The 23,677-nt window shown below is 36.9% G+C and overlaps 1 protein-coding gene across 3 annotated transcripts in view; it reads left to right on the plus strand.

Annotated features, from left to right (window-relative positions):
- The window catches only part of TEDC1 (tubulin epsilon and delta complex 1), a 109,403-nt gene that overhangs the window by 51,029 nt on the left and 34,697 nt on the right, over window positions 1-23,677 (plus strand). For 2 of the 3 annotated variants that reach the window (XM_007473336.3, XM_056811081.1), the window contains one exon: window positions 14,196-14,390. The exons of the other annotated variant lie outside the window; for it this stretch is intronic. In XM_007473336.3, the coding sequence (XP_007473398.2) occupies window positions 14,196-14,390 (195 nt within the window). The remainder of the gene's footprint in view (window positions 1-14,195; window positions 14,391-23,677) is intronic. 3 annotated transcript variants of the gene reach the window in all.

Raw genomic sequence — 23,677 nt, forward strand, 5'->3', positions numbered from 1 at the left:
AACATTGGCCACAGATTTTTAATCTCAAAAGATAATTTGTTCCCAAATTTTTGTTATCTGAACCACTGGCAAGAAATAAAAAATGATATTGGTTATCATAAAAAATGATGTTGGTTATCATGCCATATAACCAAAAATATAGCTGTGCCAGCATGAGCAGCACTACATAGATGATTATAAACCTTTGGTACATGTTTTTGTTTAATGTACCCTGATTTCCTACCCTTTTTTCTCAAAAAACTCCCCACAGTAAAAAAAGTTGCCTTTTAAAACTGACCTCTATGCACCTTCCCCCCTGGAGTAGACAGTAATGGCTTTCAGCTTAGGCTTCTGTTCTAAAATGACTCCCCCTGACCCTAGTCTTTCTCAACTGTCACTAACTGACAGTGGTTCTTCTACTAATCATCTGGGGTACCAACTGTAATGGAGGAGGGAAAAGGGTAGATAATGAGTAGAGGATTCCTCTCCTCTATTACTAATGAGGACAGGTAAACCAGATACTGTCTTCACTGGAAAGATGTGACTCCAGTAAGATGTTGAAAGGGAGAAGTGAGGGCCAGTCAGATATGAATCCAGTTATCTCAGTAAAAGTGGCAATATGCCTTCCTCAGAGAAGCTCAGGGCCCCTGAGGCTAAGTCTATCTGAGTGAGGCACGATGTTACTTTATAGATTCACTTCACACAGGCACTTTAACTGACATCCTTTAGGGTTAAGATATGGCACCAACTGGCAAGGAGAGATGATAGTATTTCTTAATCAATGGCACTGGGTCACAGAGGTTCAGAATCAGATCCCCTCACTGTGAAAGTATGACAAACCCAGTTCTGGTTTATCATCAGACAATGACAGGATTAAAATCCTGTCTCAAACTATTGATCCTAATCCTAAATTTGTTATTTAAAGACAGGCCCAAACCCTGATCTAAATATTTCAAATATAATTTATTTTTATATCAAATGGAGAAGGTAAATGGCAGAGGAATGAGAGGAAAGGGGTAAGTGGGTGAAGGGCAGCCCTATGGTCTGTCCCCCTTGCAGATTGGTTTTCAGAGTTTGGAGGCCAGAGGCTTCTGGGCCTTGGCCCTCTTCTTCACCAGCTGTTTCTTTATCCCTATACTTATGGTCTAACTAAATCCTAATGTTGAATTCAAGGGATGAGTAAGGGAGAGAAATCCCTGAGGTAGGATTCAGATTGGTTCAGGCCATAGTGAGTTCAACAAAATTCCTGTAGAGAATCATATAGTTGTTAATTGAATCTCAGTAGAGGTATTGAGGCTCTCTGAATAGAGTCAGGTCCCAACTGGTTGAGCTCTTTCTCAGCTTCAGGAAAATACTCCTTCCCCTTCCCTTCCCAGTCTGGAAGACCTTGGCCATTGGCTTCAGAGTTCTATCCACTCCTCAGAACTGTCAGGAGTCTCCTGCTCCTCCTCCACTGCTCCTCAGACTGATCTGTCAATCAGACTGGTGACTCTTCCTTACTTTACAAGTGCCACCCACAGGCGAGAAGTAAAAACTGCAGGCAATTTAAAATACTACTACTACTACATTAAAATAATAACATTAAATTGAATACATTTGAATAAAATAATTATTAATAAATATCAATAATATTAAATTAAATTAATAACCAAATTTATAAAACTGAACAAACCAAAATCAAACCAAATTAATTCAATGCAATATTAAAAATAATAATTTTACAACACAATAATATTAACAATACTATAAATAATAATCACTGATTATCAATACCTTAATCACTGATCACTATTATTAATGGTTAATAATTGTTAATAATCAATACTTGTTTATTATTATTGACTTTTAATGATTAATACAACAATTATAATAAGTATATATTCATTATTGGTATTATACTGTGCAACAGTTACTTAAGTGTCTTACATAAGCTTATTATTTAACTCCACTATCATTATCTTCCACAGTAACATTGAAGAAATTTTTATATTTTAGGAACCTTTCATTGTGTAAATTGACCATTCAACAATACTTAGACTAGCTTAAATAGACAGATTAAGACAGAGAGACTAGATAATATGGGAAATACTTCAACAATTCAAGGGAAATCAGGAAAAATTCCTCAAGATTCATCTCTGCATAAGCTTTTAAATACTTGGAATCTTCCTAAGGAGGATTGGATGATAAAAAAAGAAGCTAAAAAACTTTGCATAGACAAGTCCTATACTTGGCCAAAATATGGTTCCTTTGACTTCAAGAGCTTAAAAGATTTAAAGTTAGCCATTAGAAAAAATATCCCAAAGACTATAAAGACTCCACAGATTATAAATACTGGCTCTTGTGGACATATCATACTGATAAATTAACCATGCCCTTCAGTGAGGAAACCATTCTTTCTTTGGAACCAGACCATTCTGGCTTAATTCTTTTAGTTCCTACTTTTAAACCCCTGATTAGATCTAGCAAGAAACACACCCTATCATCCCACCTGGACTGTGAGAAAGTTTCTCCTCCTTCTGACCCAAAGGAGGACTTGAACCCTTTGGCTCCTCCCCCGTCAGACCTCTTTCATCCCCACTCTTTCCATCTCCTTTCCTCCCAATCTACCTCTCTACCCTCACTTACCATATGATTCAATCCCATTACCATTACATTTCCTCCTCCTCGCTACCCAGTACCCACCCATCTTCCCTTATCCCTATCTGAACCATCCCTTTCCTTGTTTTCTTGGTCATCCTTTTCCCTATCCTTCTTCCTCCTCTCAACCCCATGTATCCTACTATATCTTCTCCTCTACAACCTGTACCCTCCCTTGCTCAATCTATTCTCTCTCCTCCTCCTTCTCCTCCCCACCCCTGATCAGTTCTCTCTCATTCCTCTCCCAATCCCCAACCTTGATCTTCTCTCCGCCCCCAGCTCTACCCATGTTCTTCTCCACCCTGCCTCCCAGTTCCACCTCCCTCCTCTTCACCACCCCAACCCACCCCTGATTCTTTCGCTCTGCCTCCCCACCCCCTGACCAACCCCTCCTTCTCTGTTCACCTACTCCTCCCCCTTCCCCTAACTACTCCACAACAACACCCACTACAACCCATTCCATTGCAACCCAGACAACAGGCCAAGCAGCACTTATCACAGATGATTTAATAAAGGCCTGTTCCTACTTATAATAGATGTGGGACCTTAGTGAATATAAGACATTATACCTTTCCCTCCACAAGATATTGAGAGATTCAGGAGATTCAGAGAAAAAACTCTTTACTTTGAAAATGAACTCATTGTAGTCATGAGTAAGTTTGAAAGCATTTTCCGCACATATAATCCCACATGGATTGATGTGGAAGATTTTCTCCAGGCCTTGCTAACAGAAGGGGAAAGAAATAAGATTATTTTTCTTGTTAATCAGGCTCATTGGCCAACTGAAGATCCCAAATGGGATCCAAATTCAGAGCAATATTACTTACAACTATGCCAGGCTAGAAATGCATTACTAAAAGCAATGAGAGCTTGTTCTGATAGGCCTGGTACATGGACTAAATTCCAACATCTAAAGCAGGAAGATAATGAAAATCCCTCTCAGTTTATGGATAGGCTCATTGAGCTGGGAGGTGAAGAGCTATTAGACAAATCAGGATTCCATTTGTGAATAACAGTTGTAAGGTAGTTAGGAATTATTTTATGACTAGTTGTCCAAAGTGGCCTAATATGGACCTTGAAGAATTAAAAGAATGGCAGTTTATGCCTTTGAGGGACATAAGGAAAAGGAGAAAGAGAACACTTTTTTAATGGAGACATTAAGGAAGGAAATAAAAGAATTAACTGAAACAGTTGTAAAGGCAAATCAGGGAGAGGTCATAGCTCCCTTATAAGAATCCACAAAACAACTACTAACATGTTATTTTTGTGGAAAGGTGGGTCATGAAATTATGAATTGTAAGAAGAGAAATCAGGAAAATAGAAACAGTAGCTTCAGGAATAATGATAATAATAGGAGGAATAGTAATTTGAATGAGGCAAATCAAAACTCACACCCACACATCTATACTCAGTGTGGGAACCCCCCTCAGAATGGGGGACCCCAGAGGTATGGACAAAGGCATCTAGATGAATGATGGTACTTGGGAGGGAAAGGAACCTCAAAGAGTCTGGAGGTGAATTTTAAGCCTTTTCAGATTCTATTACCTTATTTATTTTAACTGTTTTAGTTTGTTTCCCTCCCCATAATGAAGATGTCTCTGTAATGCAATTCTAAATACAAGATATATGTAATTTACTGTTAACCACTTCATAAGTTATCAAAATTGAAAAAAAGAACTTTCTGATTCATTGCTCAAGTGGATACCTTCTATTGACTATGACTATCCTTTCACATATGTTGTATTTGCTGATTGTTTTAAGATTTAATTTTGTTTTTAAGTTCACATATTAATCTAATCTATCATATTCCGTTATACTATGTCACTTTCAGTTATTGTGTTTTGGCTATTAGCTATATGTTCTGTTACATTGTTTTTATTTGTATCTTCTCCCCATGGTGATAACACCATTATAATAAAAGTCCATAGACAGGTTGGAAAAATTCTTTTCTGGGGCAAAGCCATTGGTCTTTATGGATGCTAGGTATGTCACCAGATCCATCAGAGCTGTTTTGCCATAGGCAACTATTCCAGTCCACAGTAATGAGACATTACCACAATTTGCACCACAAGGACACATGTTGCCTAAATGGCCTTTTGCTTCCTTTGCCTTTAATTGTCTCATTAATGATGATGGGTGGACGCCATAGAAATAGTACCTGTATCAGTGACCTATGAAGAATTTGATGAGCTAAAAATCTCAATTGATTTTAACTGGTCTTCAGAAGTGATTTTCAGACATCTAGGAGCACCACTACCTCTGACTGATCATTCACCCACCTTTGAATTGTGTATAAGAAGAGTTAAAAGTCTATTGAGTAGTAGTAAATACATGGGAGACAAGGTGAAGTGTAAAAGCACTATTGCATTCCCCACCTCCACATTTATCTATGTTAGAGTACAGCTTAAAAATGAAATGGATGGGACATATAAATACATGCCTTTTACAGCTGTTACAGTCTCATCCCAGAGGAGGGATTGCAACTCCTCAGCTTACTCTACCCTTCCACCAGGATGATATGATACTTGTGGTTTAGCTTATGTTATTCCAGTTGTACCAATGCATGATCACTATATTGGCTGAATAGACAAATCCACAGCCAGAAATCTAGGTTCTTGGTGGTATTCTATACCCAGGAGGTCGAGACCAAATTCAGTAGCTTCTTCATTAGAAGGACAGAGGTTTTTCTGGGCTCTTCTGCCAAATTTTGGAATAATGGAAGTAATAGACTCTGTTAAAAATATCTCAGCTGAGGTTGAAAGATTGACTCAAGACACAGCTCAAGCCATCTCTCAAATTACTGAAGCCATCTCTTATCTACAGGAAGAGATTGACTCCTTAGCAAAAAGTTTTACAAAATTGACTGGCCCTTGACATACTCACAGCTGCATCAGGAGGTACATGAGCATTTATTTGATTGTTCTTATGTAAATAGATCTGGAGAAATTGTGACAAATATCCATGAGCTTCAAAAGCTTTTAAATGATACACAGCAAGTCGCTATAGAGACTCATGTGAATCTTAATGATAGCTGGTGGAACCTCTCATGGCTGCAAGGAATGGGTTTATTTACAGTTGTCCTAAAATGGGCTCTTATAATTTTGGGGATTTTGGTACTTCTTAGAATCTGCACTAGTTGTTGTACTACTGTTTTTAAAAGGCTTTTACCTCATGAAAAAGTCATGTATACTCACACTGTGGATCTTGGCCAATTTAAAAAGAGAAATAGATACCATTTTTGATTGAAAAACCTTTGTGTTGTACCTTTGGCTAACACATTGCCACATGGAATGTGAACTATTAAATTATGTTTTTTTCTTTATATTTTCAATAGGATATTTGATTTTTTCTTTTTTCCTATTTTTTGTAGTACTTTAAGTACATGGAATCACTATTAATGTTTTTGACTTGAAGGATAAGCTTACAGTATAAATTAGCCCTAATAACTATGCATACCCCAAAATTTTAGACTATGGAAACCTGCCATGAATTGATAAATGTTATGGGACTTTGCTTAATAACCATGTCTGATTCCAGGAGAAGGGAACAAAAAGGGCCACTGCATATAGTGCCAAGGAAGCACAAAGTTAACCTGTCAAGGAGACCAACCAATCCTGGTGGAATTGATAGATTCTGTGCCAAGACAGGGTACTTGAACTTGTTTGGGGTTCAAGGCTGTTTACATACATCAGACGCAAGTCTTCCCCATGCTATACTTCAAGCATTCCATTTTGGCTGCTATTCTGGCTCCCTTATCCCTGACAGTGAAGGTAAAATCAGACCAGGGAATGATTTTTTTACATTTGCTGCTGAAACCTAGTCCCTTCTCTGTTATAGTTTGGCAGTTTTCTGTAGTCCTGGCTGCCGATGTGTAAAGTACTATACCGCTGCAATTGTCCTATAGTCTTGTGGGACATAAATCACTTTATTTGGGCCTTGCTAGTGGTTCAAGGACCTGTTACAGGTTTATTATTATTTTTTACTCTGAATTTTTTTACACATAAGATTTTTATTTTTTCTTTATTATTATTATTATTTTATCCAGAATTTAATTTTTGCTCTTTAATTTGGGATTTTTAGGTGCTCCACTAGTAACATTTTAGTATTTATTTCCTCCTGTAACTCATGTAGCTTTTCTTTTAGGAATCTGGATGCTGTGCCATTTGGTGCAGATAGACTTAATACTGATAATTTCATTGTCTATGTGCTCTTTATTATGATGTAATTTCTTTGTCTCTTTTGAGTAGATTAGTTTTTACATTTGCTTTGTCTGAGATCATGATTGCTACCCCTGCTTTTTTTACTTTTAGCTGAGTCATTTTGCTCCAGCTTCCTACTTTTATTCTGTGCGTCTCCCTATTTTAAATGTGTTTGTGAGGCTCTGGTTTTTAATCCATTCTGCTATCCTTTTCCATTTTATGAGTGAGTTCATCCCATTCACATTCGTAGTTATGATTGCTAATTATGTGTTTCCCTCTATCATATTTTCCTTATGTTTACTTCCTCCAAATCACTTTTTAAAATTTTTTTGTTTATTCCCATCTTCCTTGTTTTCTCTATACTTTTGCTTTCCTATAGGGTAAAGTAGGTTTCTGAATTTAGTTGAGGGTGGGAGTTATTCCCACTTTAAGCTAGTTCTGATGAGAGTAAGGTTCAAGCATAGTTACCCTCTATCTTTTCCTCCACCATATTTGCCTCTTAAATGAGAATTGATTTATTCCCTTCTATGTTTCCTTTTTTTTTTCACTCTAAGTGTTCCTCTTTTTCATTCCTCTTCTTTGGGGGTGGTGTGTGGAATCATACCATCTTATTTAGTTTCCTTCCTTTTTTTTCCTATGTATAATCCTTTTCATTACTCTGATAATGATATTGCTCTTAAGTTTATTAGGCATTTTTGTTATCTTGCATACCTTAAGGACCTTACCTTTCTCAAGTATCATAGATACTGTAACAGTTAATTTAGTTTCTTGTAATAAAAGGTATTATATTTTTAGAGGTTTATTAAGATTATTAGAAATCAAGGAAATAAGAAAATACAAAATAAGAAAAGCATGTGCCTAGGGCTGAATAGCCCATTTACAGCCACTTACTCTACATCTTGCATACCAGGTAGAGAGATGTGTGCTTAGAAGCGGAAGAAAGAGAGCTTCTTGGGAGGCAGAGCCCTTTAAATAAAAATTGTGTTATTGTACTCAGGTGAGATTATAGGGAATTCTGGGAAGTACCAAGGACTTCTGGGGATTGGAGTCTGGGGTTCAAATCTCCATTTTTACAATACCTAATTATTTTAATTATCTTCCTAGATATGAACGTACAAAAGTTAACGTTAATGAAAACCTGCAAGTTTTCACTTTACCTCTTTATGCTCCTCTTAAGGGTCAAATTTGAACTTTAGCTTTGCTTTTTTGGTCAGGAAAGTCTGAAATTTCATTTTTTCCCTTGGAGGATTATGCTCAGTTTTGCTAGGTACATATTTCTAGGTTTTAATTCTGTAGTTGAGGCAATGCCTCCTCTTCTCCCCGCTTGGGCTGCAGTAGTCAAGGTTGTGGGTTGAACTTTGTACGACCTGCCCAGCTGTGTGTTCAAGGTTGGAATGGTCAGCATAAAGGAGATTTGATAACAACTGTGAGAAACTTGTTTTTCTGCCCTTTTTTGGAGTCCTCTTGGTTCCTCCTGGTGCCTGGCAGGTAACGTCATGAATTTCTATGGATTTGCCCAATCATGGTTCTTGCTGGTGCTGGGCTGTAACGTCATACATTCCTGTGGTTTTTACCTTTATATGCTTTGTGTAAATCCAATAAACTTTGTCGCTATGCATTTCATATAGTGTCCATTCGTTACTCTTCATTTTCGTTACCCCAAGTAAGGTCACACAGGGTTGGCCATCCTGTGATGGAGCCTTACATAATTCTAGGTCCTTTGCCTTTTCAAATATCATATTCCATGCCTTCTGGTCCTTTAATGTAGAAGCTGCTAGGTTCTATGTAATCCTGAACATGGCTCCACAATATTTAAATTGTTTTCCTTCTGGGAGTTTGTAGCACTTTTTCCTTGGTTTGGGAGTTCTGAAATTTGGCTATAATAATCCAGGGGTATTTTGTTTTGGGTTCTCTTTCAGGAGGTGATTGGTGGATTCTTTCAATGTCTATTTTCCCCTCTTGTATAAAGATATTAGGGTAGTTTTCCCTAATGATTTCTTGTAATGTATTGTGCAGGCTTTTTTTTTTTTTTGATTGTGGTTTTCAGGTATTCCTAAAATTCTTAGATTATCTCTTCTCAATATATTGTCCAGGTTGGTCATTTTCTAGTGAGGTATTTGAGATTTTCTTTTTAACTAAAAAAAAAAAATTGTCATATTATTTCCTGATGTGTTATGATTTCACTAGTTTATTTTTGTTCAAAGCTAATTTTTTTTTGGGGGGAATTACTTTCTTCCTTGAGTTTCTGTGTTTCCTTTTTCAATTAGCCAATCCTACTCTTTAAGGAATTGTTTTTTTCAATCCCCCCCCTCTCCCATTTCCATTTAGTCCATTTTGTTCCTTTGGGAGTTGTTTTCTTCAATATATTTTTGTGCCTTCCTTTCCTTTTGGCCTATTCTGGTTTTTAGGGAGTTGATTTCTTAGTGAATTTCCCCCCTCCCACCCATTCCTCAGCTGTTGAGTTTTTCTGTCAGTTCTATTATTATTGGGTTGTTAAACTTATTTTCAAGTTCTTCCAGGGAGGACGAGGGTTTGTTTTATTTTTGTTTTTTTTTGGGGGGGGGCTTTTGCTCATTTTCTATTTGTTTTTGTTTTTCCTGTTATGTTGAAGTACTTCTCTCTTCCTGGGGTAAAGGGCACACTTCTCCAAGATTGCAGAGTATTCTTCTCTGGTAGTTGAAGTAGGCCTGGCTGCCTTTGTTTCTCAAAATGTGCCTAGTGGATTTTTGTTGATAACTTTTGACTTTACATTGCTTTTATTTTGTCAATTCCCTCCCTTATTTTCATTTTTGGAGAACCTTCCCTTATAGCAAAGAATTTTTAAAAAGGATAGAAGAAAGAGGAAGATAAAATTCAGTAAACCCAATAAATATTATTCAACACATACATACACTTCTACAAAGGAGGAGGGGAGGAAATATCTTTTTATATCTCTTCATTAGGTCTAGACTTGTTCTTTATAATTTTGCAAGGTTCATTTTTATTGTTTTGTATTTGTTCTTTCTAGTTATATTGTGTATATTGCTCTTCTGATTCTATTTATTTCACTTTGTATCAAGTTCACGTAATATAGCTCTTTCTATAACAGAAATATTTTCTGTGACAACTGAATAAATGGTCATTTAACCTGTCTTTGGAATACTTCAAATAAGGGGAACTTATTTTCAAGGCAGTCTATTCTACTTTTTGGACAATTCTGTGCTTCTCATATTAGTTCTGCCTTTTGGGGTAAGCAGAACCAAGTAAATCCTTCTATCTTATGAGAACTCATCATATGCTTAAAGATAACTATCATATACTTGTTAAATCACTCTTCCAGGTTAAATGCTCTAAAGCAACGATGGTAAACCTTTCAGAGTTGCCCAAACTGCAACTTTCATGCTGCATGTGATCACCCTGCCTTACTCCAGCCAGAGGAGGGAGGAAGTACTCTCATTGGGCCTATGGGAAGAGGGGCAGGTGATGTGAGAAATGTCCTCAGGTGCGCTAGGAGAGGGAGCAGGACCCCTGTGGCATGTGTGCCATAGGTTTGCCAACATATACTAGAAGGGAATTTAGAAGTTGAGTTTTATGTAAATGACCTGCCTAGGGTCACCCAGGTAATTAAGAGCTCTAATATTAAAATTAAGATCTAAAACAAATCCAAGTTTTCTTGACTCTAATACTTTATGACATCACTCCAATACCTCAAATGATAAAGCATATTATGATGATTTTGATAAAGGATGTTCTTCAGTCCTTCCACCATTTTGGTTACCCTTTTCTGGGCACACTCTAACCTATGTCTTTCTTAATTTGTGGTGCACAGAATTAAACACAATATTCCAAAGATAGCCTGATTAGGGTATAATATAATGGAAACATTACCTCTCTTTTTCTGGACATCATAATTCTTAATTCATCTTAGAATAGCATTAGTTTTTTGATTCCTATGTCATATTATTGACTCAATGAAATTCACTAAAACCTAGAGATTTTTCCTGCATGAGCTATTGTCTAGCCAATTCTCCTTGATCTTGTACTTTTGAGGTTGATTCTTGAACCTTACTATAGAACTTTACATTCATTCCTATCACATTTTGTATAATTATCTTTGGTCTATCATTTTAGACCGAGATATTTTTGGATCTGCAATTTCATCCAAGGTATTAACATAAAACTGAAAGTTATCTGTCTATAAATTTCTCAAACTTGCTAAGCCATGATTCAAGGCTTTGATTAGCATAGGGGACAGATACCTGGGGCTCTCCAGTAGAGGTCTCCCTTTAAGCCATTGACATTCCCATTTAATACCATTATTATTAGATAGCTTACATCTCACAGTTTGTTGGAGGATTATATACATAACTAGAGTACCCAGTAACATATGAAAATGCAAACTGTGAGATCTGAGCTTGAAGATTACCAAAGATAGCGATATATTTCAGGCCTCATGAAGGAGGCAGAATTTGAGTAGGTATTTAAAAGAAAATGGGAAATCAATAGGCAAAGAGAGTTAAGAAGGAAATTTCAGGCTGTAAGGCTTATTTATGAACTGACACTGGTGTTACTTTGAGGATGATAATTGATGGTCTAGAGGAGTTTCTTGTGAAGGAGGAAGGTGTTGAATAGTAGGAGCCTTGATGGAATGACTCCTACTCTCTCTTCCACACTTGCTGGAGGTGTTTCTCAAGAAACTGGGGATCTCCTGTTATAAGAGGGTGATGGGGAGATAAAGGAAAGTTTCCCCTCTCTGGTATAGTTAGGGGTAACCCCAAATTCCCTTGCACGAGGTGGTCAAAGGGATAAGCCTCCCCCAAATCTTCTGACATGGCAAGGGAGGGGTCTTGATTTATACTCTGTTATGGCTGATCTGTAGTCTCAATGAGTTACTTTCCTTTAGCTCCTAGAATAAGCCACTTGAGTAAGTCTGACTGTGAGTTATATATTTATTAAACAATGAATATTAGGAAAGATGGGGAGTTGGGTTGTGGAAATCGGAGTCCCTGATTTCCAGTCTCAGAGTTCTGTGTCTCTAGCAGCTGTCAAGCAAAACCAGAGTTTCTCCTCCTCTTCCCACTATTTCTCTCACTCTTAATATATTACTCCTGGGGCCAAGGAATAATCAGAGCAGGTGCAAAAGGCTTAGGGTAGAGAGACAGGCTCTCAGGCAGAGTCCACAACCCTCTCAGGTCCAAAGAGTCTTGACACTTTGGTTAGATGTTCTCAGAGGTACAATGTTGTTGAAATACTTTGTTAGGAGTAGTCTCAGGGCTAGTCACAGGTAAATCCTCAAATGGCTCTTGACAAGATCTCCAGCAAGGAAAATGCTTCCTGCCTCTTCAAGATCCTAGTTCAAAAGCCTAGAATTCTTCTCAGAGCTCCCCTACATCCGTTTTTCTCTCCCAGCATCCTCCACTACCAACGGTTTTTGCTGTCAATCATCTATTCTTTCAGTGTTCCTTCTTTCCCTTTGCAACCTGCCCTTACAATTCATATGGAAAAGTGGGAGCAATGATATGAAAGGAGAACAGGCATGTCTGGAGTACAGAAAGTAGTTTAGGTTGGTTAAAAGATAAAATATGTGGAAGTCGGGGTGAGACTGAGCTTGAAAAATAGGGTGGCACAATATTTCAAGGGGCCTTGAATGCTAGATAAGGGAGTTTGAATTTTACACAGTAGACAGAGGGGAACCACTCAAAGCTTTTGAGCTTTGATATCATTTTGAAAGGGACTAGAGAGATGAGACTTGTAAGGGAGCTATGACAATACTCTAGGTAGATGATAATGAAGACTTTACTAGAATAGTGGCAGAGGGAATAGAGAGGAAGAAGTGGGTATGAATGATGATGGTTTGGAGGTAGAATCGGCAGGACTTGATTGGGTATGAGATAGAGAAGACATAATTCTAAGATTATTAAATAGATCTGCCCAGTAATGGAGTGTATTGCTTTAGTAGATGGTAAGTTCCTTTTTACTAAATGTATCTAGATAGAGATACCTCCATCAGGTAAGGTGTTCTTTGGGTTCTTTATCTGGAGTCCATAGCTAGATTTCAAAGATTCTGTGAACTTGAATGAGGAAAAAAATGACATCTTTATTTTTACTAACTTTTTTTTTAAACCTTTATCTTCCATTTTAGAATTAATATTATGTATTGGTTCCAAGGCAGAAGATCAGTAAGGAAGTGTCTGAGGTCAGATTTGAACCCAGGACTTCCCATTTCTAGGCCTAGCTTCCAAACCACTGAGCCACCTAGTTGGCCCCTTTTTACTGACTTCTAACCAAAAATTAACACTTCTTTTACTTATGAACTAAAAATGACACTAGTCCCAAGAAGGGGTCTATGGGCTTTACCAGATTGCCAAAGAGGACTCATTACACAAGATACTCTGGTATAGAGGGAATTCCTATATTGAAGGACAGTTTGGGCTATATATATTCTCCCATAGCATTCTATAAGAGATCTGAGATGAAGATAACAATAGTGATGATGATGACTAATACTACTTCCTAGCTAGCCTTTATATAGCATTTTATTGTTTGCATTTTGCATATACAATTACCTTACAATTACCCTGTAAAGTAAGCACTATTATTATCTTCATTTTACAGATGAGAGAACTGAGGCAGACAAAAGTCAATTGACTTTTCTAAAGTCACATAGCTAATGTCTGAGATTAGATTTGAATTCAGAACTTTTTGACTCCAGATTCAGTTCTGTTGTGCCACCAAGCCATTTGCTAAATTAGAGGTTGGAGAATGATTCAGAAGCTGGAATGGGACAGGGGTTGCATCTTATAAAATCAGTATTTGTTGGAATCTATGGATTGGATAATCCTGAGCTGCCTTTGCTTACCACTTGTGTAAAGGACATTTACTTTCCTGCCAAAATTAATTTTTTACTTCTTTCTGATTTGTGGCTAGGTGATAGTGGAACTCTGATGAATGAAAGAGTATGATAGGACAAAGATGGGAAAAAGGGGCCTGATCAAACACATTTCTTTAGGAGGAAAATTGACTCACCAGTGTTTATATAAAATGTTTTACAAAAACCCTAAAATTCTAAAGGAAAATATATGTGCAATTGTTTGAATGTTGTTTCTTATTCTAGTTGGGTCTTCATTATCTCCATTCTGCCATTTCTAATACTGACCCATGTACCCCACCCCCTAAGCATTTCTGCTTTTACAGAGTCATTGGAAGACTGGGATAGCACGCTCCTATTTGGTCAAGTGTTTTATTTCCCTTGAGAGCAGGGTTGGGCCTGAAGGGTCCTGGGTAATTGATTCATTTGTTTTGGGAGGGTGTTGAGCTGGATTTGAGGAAGGATTTGAGTGAAATAATCCTGAAGCATAACTGAAGCTCAGATACTTAATGGAAACTTCTCCCTCTTTGTAGGACACAGTGCTAGATACCAGACCTGGAGGTATGCCTAATACTAGTAAGCAAGATGTATTTTTGCCAGAGATCCTACAAAACTGCAGCCCTAAGTATGTAACTAGGGAGATGGATAGAGTACAGAAGAACCTTGAGGCCCTGAGAGAAAGACTTCAGGAGGTTGTCAATCAGCAGAGAGCAGCATGGCATATGAAGGTAAGGATTAACCCCATGTCGGCAGGGACCTAACTTGCGTCGGGATTTGCAGGGCCCTTAGTTTAGTAACTCATGGCTTCATTGAATTAGACTGAGTCACTTGGTTCCTTTTCTACATCCCTGAAATCTCACTTAGGTTCTAGGAGGTCAGTATCTCCTCAATGTTCAGGGTAAGGGATGGAAATTTAGAGAGATTTCAGGCCTTAAATATCTAACCAGTTTCAGGTGATCCTTAATGAGTCCTTAGTCATTCTGTTCTGCCTTTATCTTATCCCTTAAGACAAATTTCATTCTGGCCTTGTGGCTGACTCCCTTTTGCTTTCTGGTGGTGGGAAGTAGGAGGAAATGGTGTAGGCAAGGGAACATCTTATAAGATCTCTTATTTTCAGGTAGGAGACCATACCTTTTTTTTTCTTGACCTTTAGACTCAATGTAAAGAAAAGCTTCTTTTTTAATTTAATTTAATTTTTTTATTTTTAACCCTTACCTTCCATCTTGGAGTCAATACTGTGTATTGGCTCCAAGGCAGAAGAGTGGTAAGGGCTAGGCAATGGGGGTCAAGTGACTTGCCCAGGGTCACACAGCTGGGAAGTGTCTGAGGCCAAATTTGAACCCAGGACCTCCCATCTCTAGGACTGACTCTCAATCCACTGAGCTACCCAGCTGCCCCCTTAAAGAAAAGCTGCTTAGCAGTCACAGCTATCTTAACATGGAATGGGTAGCCTCTGGAGCTCTAAAAGCAGTGACTGGATGGCCATTTGATAGTAATATTGTGGAAGGGGTTCTTGTTGAATAAAAATCAATTAATAAGTATTTATTAAGCACTTTTCAGTCTTCCCAGGTGAGAAGAGAAGCCAAACATTTCTCTAACTAGGAGTGCTTGTGCCTTCCAATACTTACTGGGCACAGCATGCCACCTGAAAGAGGGTGGTGAGGGACTGGGCAAGACTTCTTCCACAAAAGACTTCCGCATGTATATGTACCATTTCCTGCTTCTACTTCCTCTCCCACTTCCTAAGGTGAGAAGATGAGCCAAATGTTCCTCTGGCCACAGCAAATTCTCTGAAGTAAGGTGGCAAGGAATCAGGCCAGGTGCCTTCCATACTAATAATTTCCATCTTTGTCAGCACAAGTTAACTTTTACCTCCTACTGCCAGCCCAATTTTGCAACTGGGATGTGGAGAATCTTTGGTGTAAATAGGAGTAGTCTTCCCTTTGATGTCAGGCCTACCATCTGCCATATCTGTTTCCTTGGGGGAAGAGGAAGAGGAAAGTTGGTGGAAAATAGAACTTTCTCTTGTTTGCAGACTTGACTTCCATCTTCTACTGTATGTCTAGCAAAGCCAGGACCAGTGTTCACAAAACCAGAGGACACATATAACCTGAAAAGCTATGTCCAAAAGCAGCAAGAGTATAAAGATCACCTTAGATAAGTTCAGGAGGGTAAATAACTGGGGAAGGAATCCCAGAACAAAGTGGAGCCTGTAGTTCTGACACTTAACCAACAGAGCTTTCCAAATGATTAGTAATGGCTGAGTCAAGCAGTATTCTGCTGGAACTCCAAAAAGGGTTAAACCCATGAGTGTGTTGTAGATCCAAATCCAGGCCAGGAACTTTCAGAGCTCAGATCAGTGTTGTAAAGATGAGTCTTTGAAAAACTTACATGAGCTCTGATCAGTGGACTTAACAGTTATAATCCAGAGGACTCTACCCATTTCCTGATTAAGAGATGATGAATTTCAGGAGTACAAATTGAAACTATTTTTTGGGTACAATTACTTAACTATATATGTTAATAATAGGTGTTTTGTTTTTTTCATTGGAGGAAGGAGAGTTGAGGGAGAGAGGGTGAATTTTCATTAATATAAGAAAAATTTTATTTAAAAAGCCCCAAAAGAGTCAAGGAATTATTACTTAAGAATTACTAGATTAAAAACATTTTTTTAAAGCACCATGCTAATAGCTAGGGATGTAGAAAGGTAGAAGAGAGTCTCTAAGCTGAAGAAGATCATAATACAATAGGGGAGATAATATGCAAACAAATATACACAAAGTACAAACAGCATAAATGGGAAATAAGAGAGGACAGGCACTAGACTTAAGGGTGGGCAAGACTTCCTGTAGAAAGTGGGATTTTATGTGGGACTTAAACGAAGCCATTTAGGTCATTTGTCAAAGCAGGTGGAAGAGAACATTCTAAGCATTGAGGGCAGTCAGAAAGAATACCTAGAGCCAAGAAATGGAGCATCTTGTTCGAGGAAACCTGTGCCATTAGACTAACAAGTATGTGGCAGGGAGTAAAGACTGGCAAGGTAGATGATTTACATTATGAAGGGCTTTGAATGCCAAACAGAATGTTTTGTATTTGATCCTGGAAGTAATAAGAGAGTCACTGGAGTTTATTAAGTAGGAGGGTTGAAATGATTAGACTTTAGGAAAGTCAGTTTAGTTGCTGAATGGAGAATGGATTAGAGTGGGGAAAGGCCAGACCTGCCCTCAGGTTATTGCAGTAATGCAAATGTGAGATGATAAAGACCTATACTAAAGTGGTGGCAACTTCCAAAGAGGGAAGGAGTTGTATTTGAGATGTTGTAAAGGTGAAAGGTAAAAGACCTTGGAAATAGACTGTATATGGGGAATGAGAGGTAGTGAAGAGTCCTAGGTTATTGAGTCTGAGGGACGGGGAGGATAGTGTTGCCTTCTTTAGAAAATAAGAAAAGTATGAGGGGAAGAAGATTGAGAGGTAAATATAAAAGAGTTTATTTTTAATATATTGAGTTTAGGATTTTTACTAGATATCCCATTTGAGATGTCTAAAAGACAGTTGGAGATGTGAGATAGGAGGTCAGCAGTGAGACTGGGACAGGATAGGTACATTTGAAAATCTTCAGCATAAATATTAATTAAATTAAATAATTAAATCCTTGGGAACTGATGAGATCATTAAGTAAAGTAGTATAGAAAGAGAAGAGGACCCAAGACAAAAACCTTAAGGATACCTATGATAGAATGATCTGGAAAAAGATCCAGCCAAGGACAGAAAGAGTGATCAGACCAGTAGGAGAATAACCTGGAGATAGTGGTGTCCCAAAAATCTCAACAGAAGAAAGTATCAAAGAAGAGAGAGTTATCAGCAGTGTCAAAGACTGTAGAGAGGTCAAGGAAATAATATTGCTCTCAGTATCTCTACTTATATTACCTTCCTTCCTTCCTTCCTTCCTTCCTTCCTTCCTTCCTTCCTTCCTTCCTTCCTTCCTTCCTTCCTTCCTTCCTTCCTTCCTTCCTTCCTTCCTTCCTTCCTTCCTTCCTTCCTTCCTTCCTTCCTTCCTTCCTTCCTTCCTTCCTTCCTTCCTTCCTTCCTTCCTTCCTTCCTCCCTCCCTCCCTCCCTCCCTCCCTCCCTCCCTCCCTCCCTCCCTCCCTCCCTCCCTCCCTCCCTCCCTCCCTCCCTCCCTCCCTCCCTCCCTCCCTTCCTTCCTATAAAATCCTAATCTTCTCTCTTAGAATTAATGCTAAATCTTTGTTCAAGGCAGTTCAAATAGAAGCCATTCAGTTTCTGGAATTATCACTCACTGGTAGACTGTCCAGATTTCACAGGTATACGACAATGAGGTCAGTACAAAACCTCTGTAGACCATCAGTTGAGTCGGCAGCCTAATACGTCATCTCTTCTGTGAGAATGTATTTTTCATATACATTTAAATCATATTCATTTAAATGTTTTATCAAGACCCTGGAGTAGAAAGGCTCTAATTCCTGAATATTAGGGAGAATTATTATGTATTCCTCTGTCTAGGGTCTGGGTCAGAGATTGTATCCAGTCTACTGCTCTTTGCATTTTCTTTGTCCTTAGAAATCCCAAAGAATCCTTTCCTTTTTAATATAATTTGATTAATCAATGAAAGGAACAAGGATTCTTTTTCTGTATATGTGCAAACCTTCACCTGAAGGGCAGCTGGGTAGCTCAGTGGATTGAGATTGAGGAATATTGTTTAGCTCTTCCTGCACAAGTATCTTGTCCTGGTAACCTATCCTGTTCTTTTGTTCTTTAGTTATTTAGCCTACTACCAGAATATCAGAGCTTACTTTGCCTGGTATTGGCAGTTCAGGGCTTTACTAAGTTGCAATCCCCAAGCCGACTTTTACTTTTGAAGGGCTATGACAAAACTGACTCTGAGGCCCAGGTGAAATTCAACAGCCTGGACCCAATTTAAGTTTTGATATAAGCCTATGTTGTGTGGTTGGGTATATAACATTACTGCTAGTAATATTGTGAATTTTAGATTTTCTCCACCCTGATTAGTCTTTAAAATCCTAGCAACCAGGAATGTATACACCCCTATGAAAGACATGTGCTAGCAAGTGACAAATAAGAAATAACTGACAGAATGGTCTATATATTTCATGTCACTTCCTCTCTCTGGCTCCTATGACTCTTGACAGTGTTCTGGGTGTTTTGGGGGTTTGGCAGTTGCGGCTTGCTGGTGAGGTGAAGTTAGGCTGATTCTTCCTTTCCTTTAACTCCTAAGGCACTATCCTCTTAGGAGGCCCCTCATCTCGGAGTAGACATGGTAGCTAGAAGCCAAGCTACCTCTACCCCTGCCTCCCCCCTCCCCCTCATTCCAAATTGACTTGAGCATTTTATTGGGATTGAATTAATCCCTGGCGACCACTAGTATAATATATTCAATCAATAACCCCTAAATTTTATCCCTAACAACATGGAGGTTACGGGATGGTTCAGTGAGCATCAGTTCTTGTGTGTTTTTGTTTCCTTATTTTGGATTCTGGGTGTCCTAGACTGAAAATAACTGAAGTTGCTTTGTCTGTGGCACATAATTTCTGTTTCAGAGAGATTCAAGAGATTTGTGGGATTGTTGCTCATGTGATCCAGAAGTGTTTTTTTTCCATTCTCATTTATGAAAGGGGAGGGTAAGATGTGGAGAAGGCAGATTTTTGTTGTTTTGAATAAATAAAATGTCATTGAAAAAGACAAATATTAGATCTGCCTTAGGCAAGTAAAAAAAATGAATGTAATTTCTTGAGGGCAGAGACCATTGTGCCTTTTCTGTTTCCCCAGGTATTAGTATAACGCCTGACAACATTAATAAAACATTTTTTTTTCATGCAGGAAATCCTTTCTTTCTGGTTTGTGTGCCTTAGATATTTGCATAGTTGTAGAAACAATTTCTTTGCTCTTCCTTTAAATTTGCCTTTCTACCATCTTAATTGATACTCTTTCTTCTCTTGTCCATCAACCTAATTGAAAATACTTTAAGGCAACCTATTCATTAATGATTTGGGGTTTTTACTTCTTAAAACTGTTTTTTTTTGTTGTTGTTTTAAATAGGAAAGGTAAAGCTAGGTTTCATTTTGGGCAGGGTAGAAATCCTAAAATTTTTCAGTTGATAAAAGCAGCTTTTCTTTTTAAAGGACATGTTTAGTAGCAGCTTTTCACAATAGCAAAATGAATTCCTATTATATGGAAAAATGACTGAATAAATTATAGTTCATGAATGTTAATTATATGCTTTTGTTTTGTAAAGAATAATGCATGTGTAAGTTAAGTTGTACATAAGTGGTGTATAACAATGTAGAGATCCAGGAGAATAATAATATTTTTGTAAGTGGAAAAAAAATTTAAAGCTAGCCAAACTAAAGTTAAGTCCAGAAACAATATTTTTTTTTCCACCAGAGATAGATAGATAGATAGATAGAGAGATAGATAAATAGATATAGACAGGAAGAATATATATTAGTGAGGAATTGTGAGATGGTGCCATGTTAGGTTCTAGAAAAGCCCAATTAATGTCCTAGTAAAGCTCTAAAATGATTGAAAGAGATTTAAGAGGGAGAGCAGGATAAATCAGGGGATAGTCATAAACATAGTAAATTCCAGTATAGGAGGAGAATTTTGAAAAGGGAATTAAAAGAAAAGAAAAAATGTTAAAAAATCTGGGTTCAGAGGTGGGGCAAAGGGAAGAGAAGAAAGGCAAAAGATTTTTTTTTTTTAACATATAACATATAATCATGAGTTGGAGCCGGACTTGAGTGATAAAATGCTCAGAAAAATCCGATAAAAAAGAAAACTTCTGATAAGATAAATAAAATTATATCATATCACAATCCTTTTTGTACTACAGGGGTATGATGTCCTTGAAATATTCCTTCACAGACAATATCTCATCATCATTGGTATATTGTTAAAAATATTGAAATTAATCGATTATTAAAAGTATTATTGAGTTGTAATGAAATCACATAATTATTCTTGAAGTTAAAAGTAAAGCTGAAAGAGCTCCTGCTAATGGTCATGGGCTTGGATTTACTATATGATATGCATGGGTTTGGTGGGTCATTATGAGTTATCATGTAAATAAAGACTAACTAGAAGTGTAAATATGGAGGCTTGAATTATAGCTATGGCTAATTCAAGAATAGTTAAGAGAAATAAAATTGAGAATGTAATAGTTGATAGTTATATTAATTGAGGATAGGGCTAAAGTTGCTGATCCAATTAGGTGAATTAGAAGATGTCCTGCAGTAATATTAGCTGTTAGTCATACAGCTAATGCTAAAGGTTGAATAAATAAGCTAATTGTTTCAATGATAATTAGTATAGGAATTAGGGGTGTTGGAGTGTCTTGTGGTAGGAAATGAGCTAGAGATATTTTAGGTTTATTTCGGAATCCTATAATAACTGTTCCAGCTCATAGTGGAATGGCTATCCCAATATTTATTGATAATTGAGTTGTAGGAGTAAATGAATATGGAAGTAATCCTAGAAGATTAGTAGAGGCAATAAATAAAATTAAAGATATTAGTATTAGAGTTCAGGTTCGTTCTTGTTTATTATGTATTGTCATTATTTGTTTAGTAATTAAGCAAATTAATCAAATTTGTAAGATCATCGTTTAGGGGATGATAAAATGATACATGGAAATATAATGATAAGTGGTAGGGTTGTAATACCTATAATTTTCGTTCATTTTATCTTTCAAGGTAAAATAGTTTTTGTGATTTTTTTTCTTTTCATTTGAGGGTGTAATTTGAATAATTATTTGATTTATTATTTTAAAGTTGATAAATACAAAATAATGAAATGATTATCAATAGAATTGTTAAGGCTCATGTTGAAGTATCAAGCTGTGGCATTTTATTTAAGGAGATTATCATGTATACTAAAAGTATAAAGTTAATTACTTAAAAATGATTGCATTATAGAGGATCATTTTTTGAAATATTTTAGTGAGGTTATTTCTAGAACAATGGGTATAAAGCTATAGTTTGAACCACAAATTTCTGAACATTGACCATAGAATACTCTGGGGTGAGATGAAGTTAAGGTAACTTGATTTAATCGTCCTGGGATAGCATCTGCTTTTAGGCCTAAAGATGGAACTGCTCATGCATGTAAAACATCTTCTGAAGAGATAGTATACGGATTGGCAATTCTATTGGTAGTACAACTCAATTATCTACTTCTAATAATTGAAGTTGTCCTGCTATAAGATCTTGAGTTGGAATTATGTAAGAGTAAAATGTTAAGTCTTCATAGTCGGTATACTCATAACTTCAATATCATTGGTGGCCTATTGCTTTTACTGTAAGATATGGATTATAAATTTCATCTATTATATAAAGAATTTGTAATTATGGAAGAGCAATTAAAACTAAAATAACAGCTGGTATAATAGTTCAAATAGTTTCTACTTCTTGAGCATTTATAGTGCTTGTGTGAGTTAGTTTAGTGGTTAATATTAAGATAATATAATAGTATAAAAATAATAAATAATAATAGTACTAAGGAACTAATTAAGAAAACAATTATTAATGTATGGTCATGGAAATATATGAGTTCTTCTATGATAGGAGATGTGGCGTCTTGAAAACCTATTTGTATTGGATATGGCATTTAAGACATACAAGGATTAAACTTGTGATTTAACTATGGCAAAGTTATGTAATTGTTTTACTAATGACTTATGAGAAAGTCATAAAGGTTATGGGGTTGACTTGAAATTAATCTAAGGGGGTTCAATTCCTCCCTTTCTTAAATTAAGATTTGATAAATACTGGTTGTTCAAATCTATGATATGGAGGGGGACATCTGTAAAGTCATTCAGTGTTAGTTGTTGTTAATTCTACATTAAGTACTTCTCGTTTTGATGCAAATGCTTCTCAGATAATAAATACTATTAGGATAACAGCTGTTAATGAAACAAATGATCCAATTGATGATAGAACATTTCATATAGTGTAAGCATCTGGATAATCTGAGTATCATCATGGTATGCTGGCTAACCCTAAAAAATGTTGGGGGGGAAAAAGGTTAAATTTACTCCAACAAATATAATAAAGAAATGAATTTTTGCTCATATATCATTAAGTATATACCCTGTAAATAATGGGGATCAATGAACAAAGCCTCCTATAATAGCAAATACAGTTCCTATTGATAGTACATAATGAAAATGGGCTACTACGTAATAGGTATCATGAAGTACAATGTCTAGTGAAGAATTAGCTAAAACAATACCTGTTAAGCCTCCAATTGTAAATAAGAAAATAAAGCCTAAGGCTCATAATATTGCTGGAGATCATTTAATATTACCTCCATGTAATATAGCTAATCAGCTGAATACTTTAACTCCTGTTGGAATGGCAATAATTATTGTTGCAGATGTAAAGTATGCTCGAGTATCAACATCTAAACCTACTGTGAATATATGGTGAGCTCATACGATGAAACCTAAAAATCCAACTGATATTATAGCTCAGACTATTCCTATATAACCAAAAGGATCTTTTTTACCTGAATAATATATAACAATATGTGAAATAATTCCAAATCCTGGGAGAATGAGAATATAAACTTCTGGGTGGCCAAAAAATCAGAATAAATGTTGATGTAGAATAGGATCATCTCCACCTACAGGGTCAAAGAAAGTAGTATTTAGATTTTGATCAGTTAGTAACATAGTAATTCCTGCAGCTAGAACTGGAAATGTTAATAATAGTACAGCTGTAATTATAACTGAATTATACAAATAGTGGAGTTTGATATTGAGATATTGCTGGTGGTTTTATATTAATAATAGTGGTAATAAAATTAATAGCTCCTAAAATAGATGAAATCCCAGCTAAGTGAAGTGAAAAAAATTGCTAGATCTACTGAAGCTCCTGCATGAGCTAGGTTACCAGCTAGTAGTGGGTATACTGTTCAACCTGTTCCGGCCCCTGCTTCAATAGTAGATGACGCTAATAAAAGAAGGAATGAGGGTGGCAG

The sequence above is a fragment of the Monodelphis domestica genome, chromosome 1 (assembly GCF_027887165.1).
Source record: "Monodelphis domestica isolate mMonDom1 chromosome 1, mMonDom1.pri, whole genome shotgun sequence".
Classification (NCBI taxonomy): Eukaryota; Metazoa; Chordata; class Mammalia; order Didelphimorphia; family Didelphidae; genus Monodelphis; species Monodelphis domestica.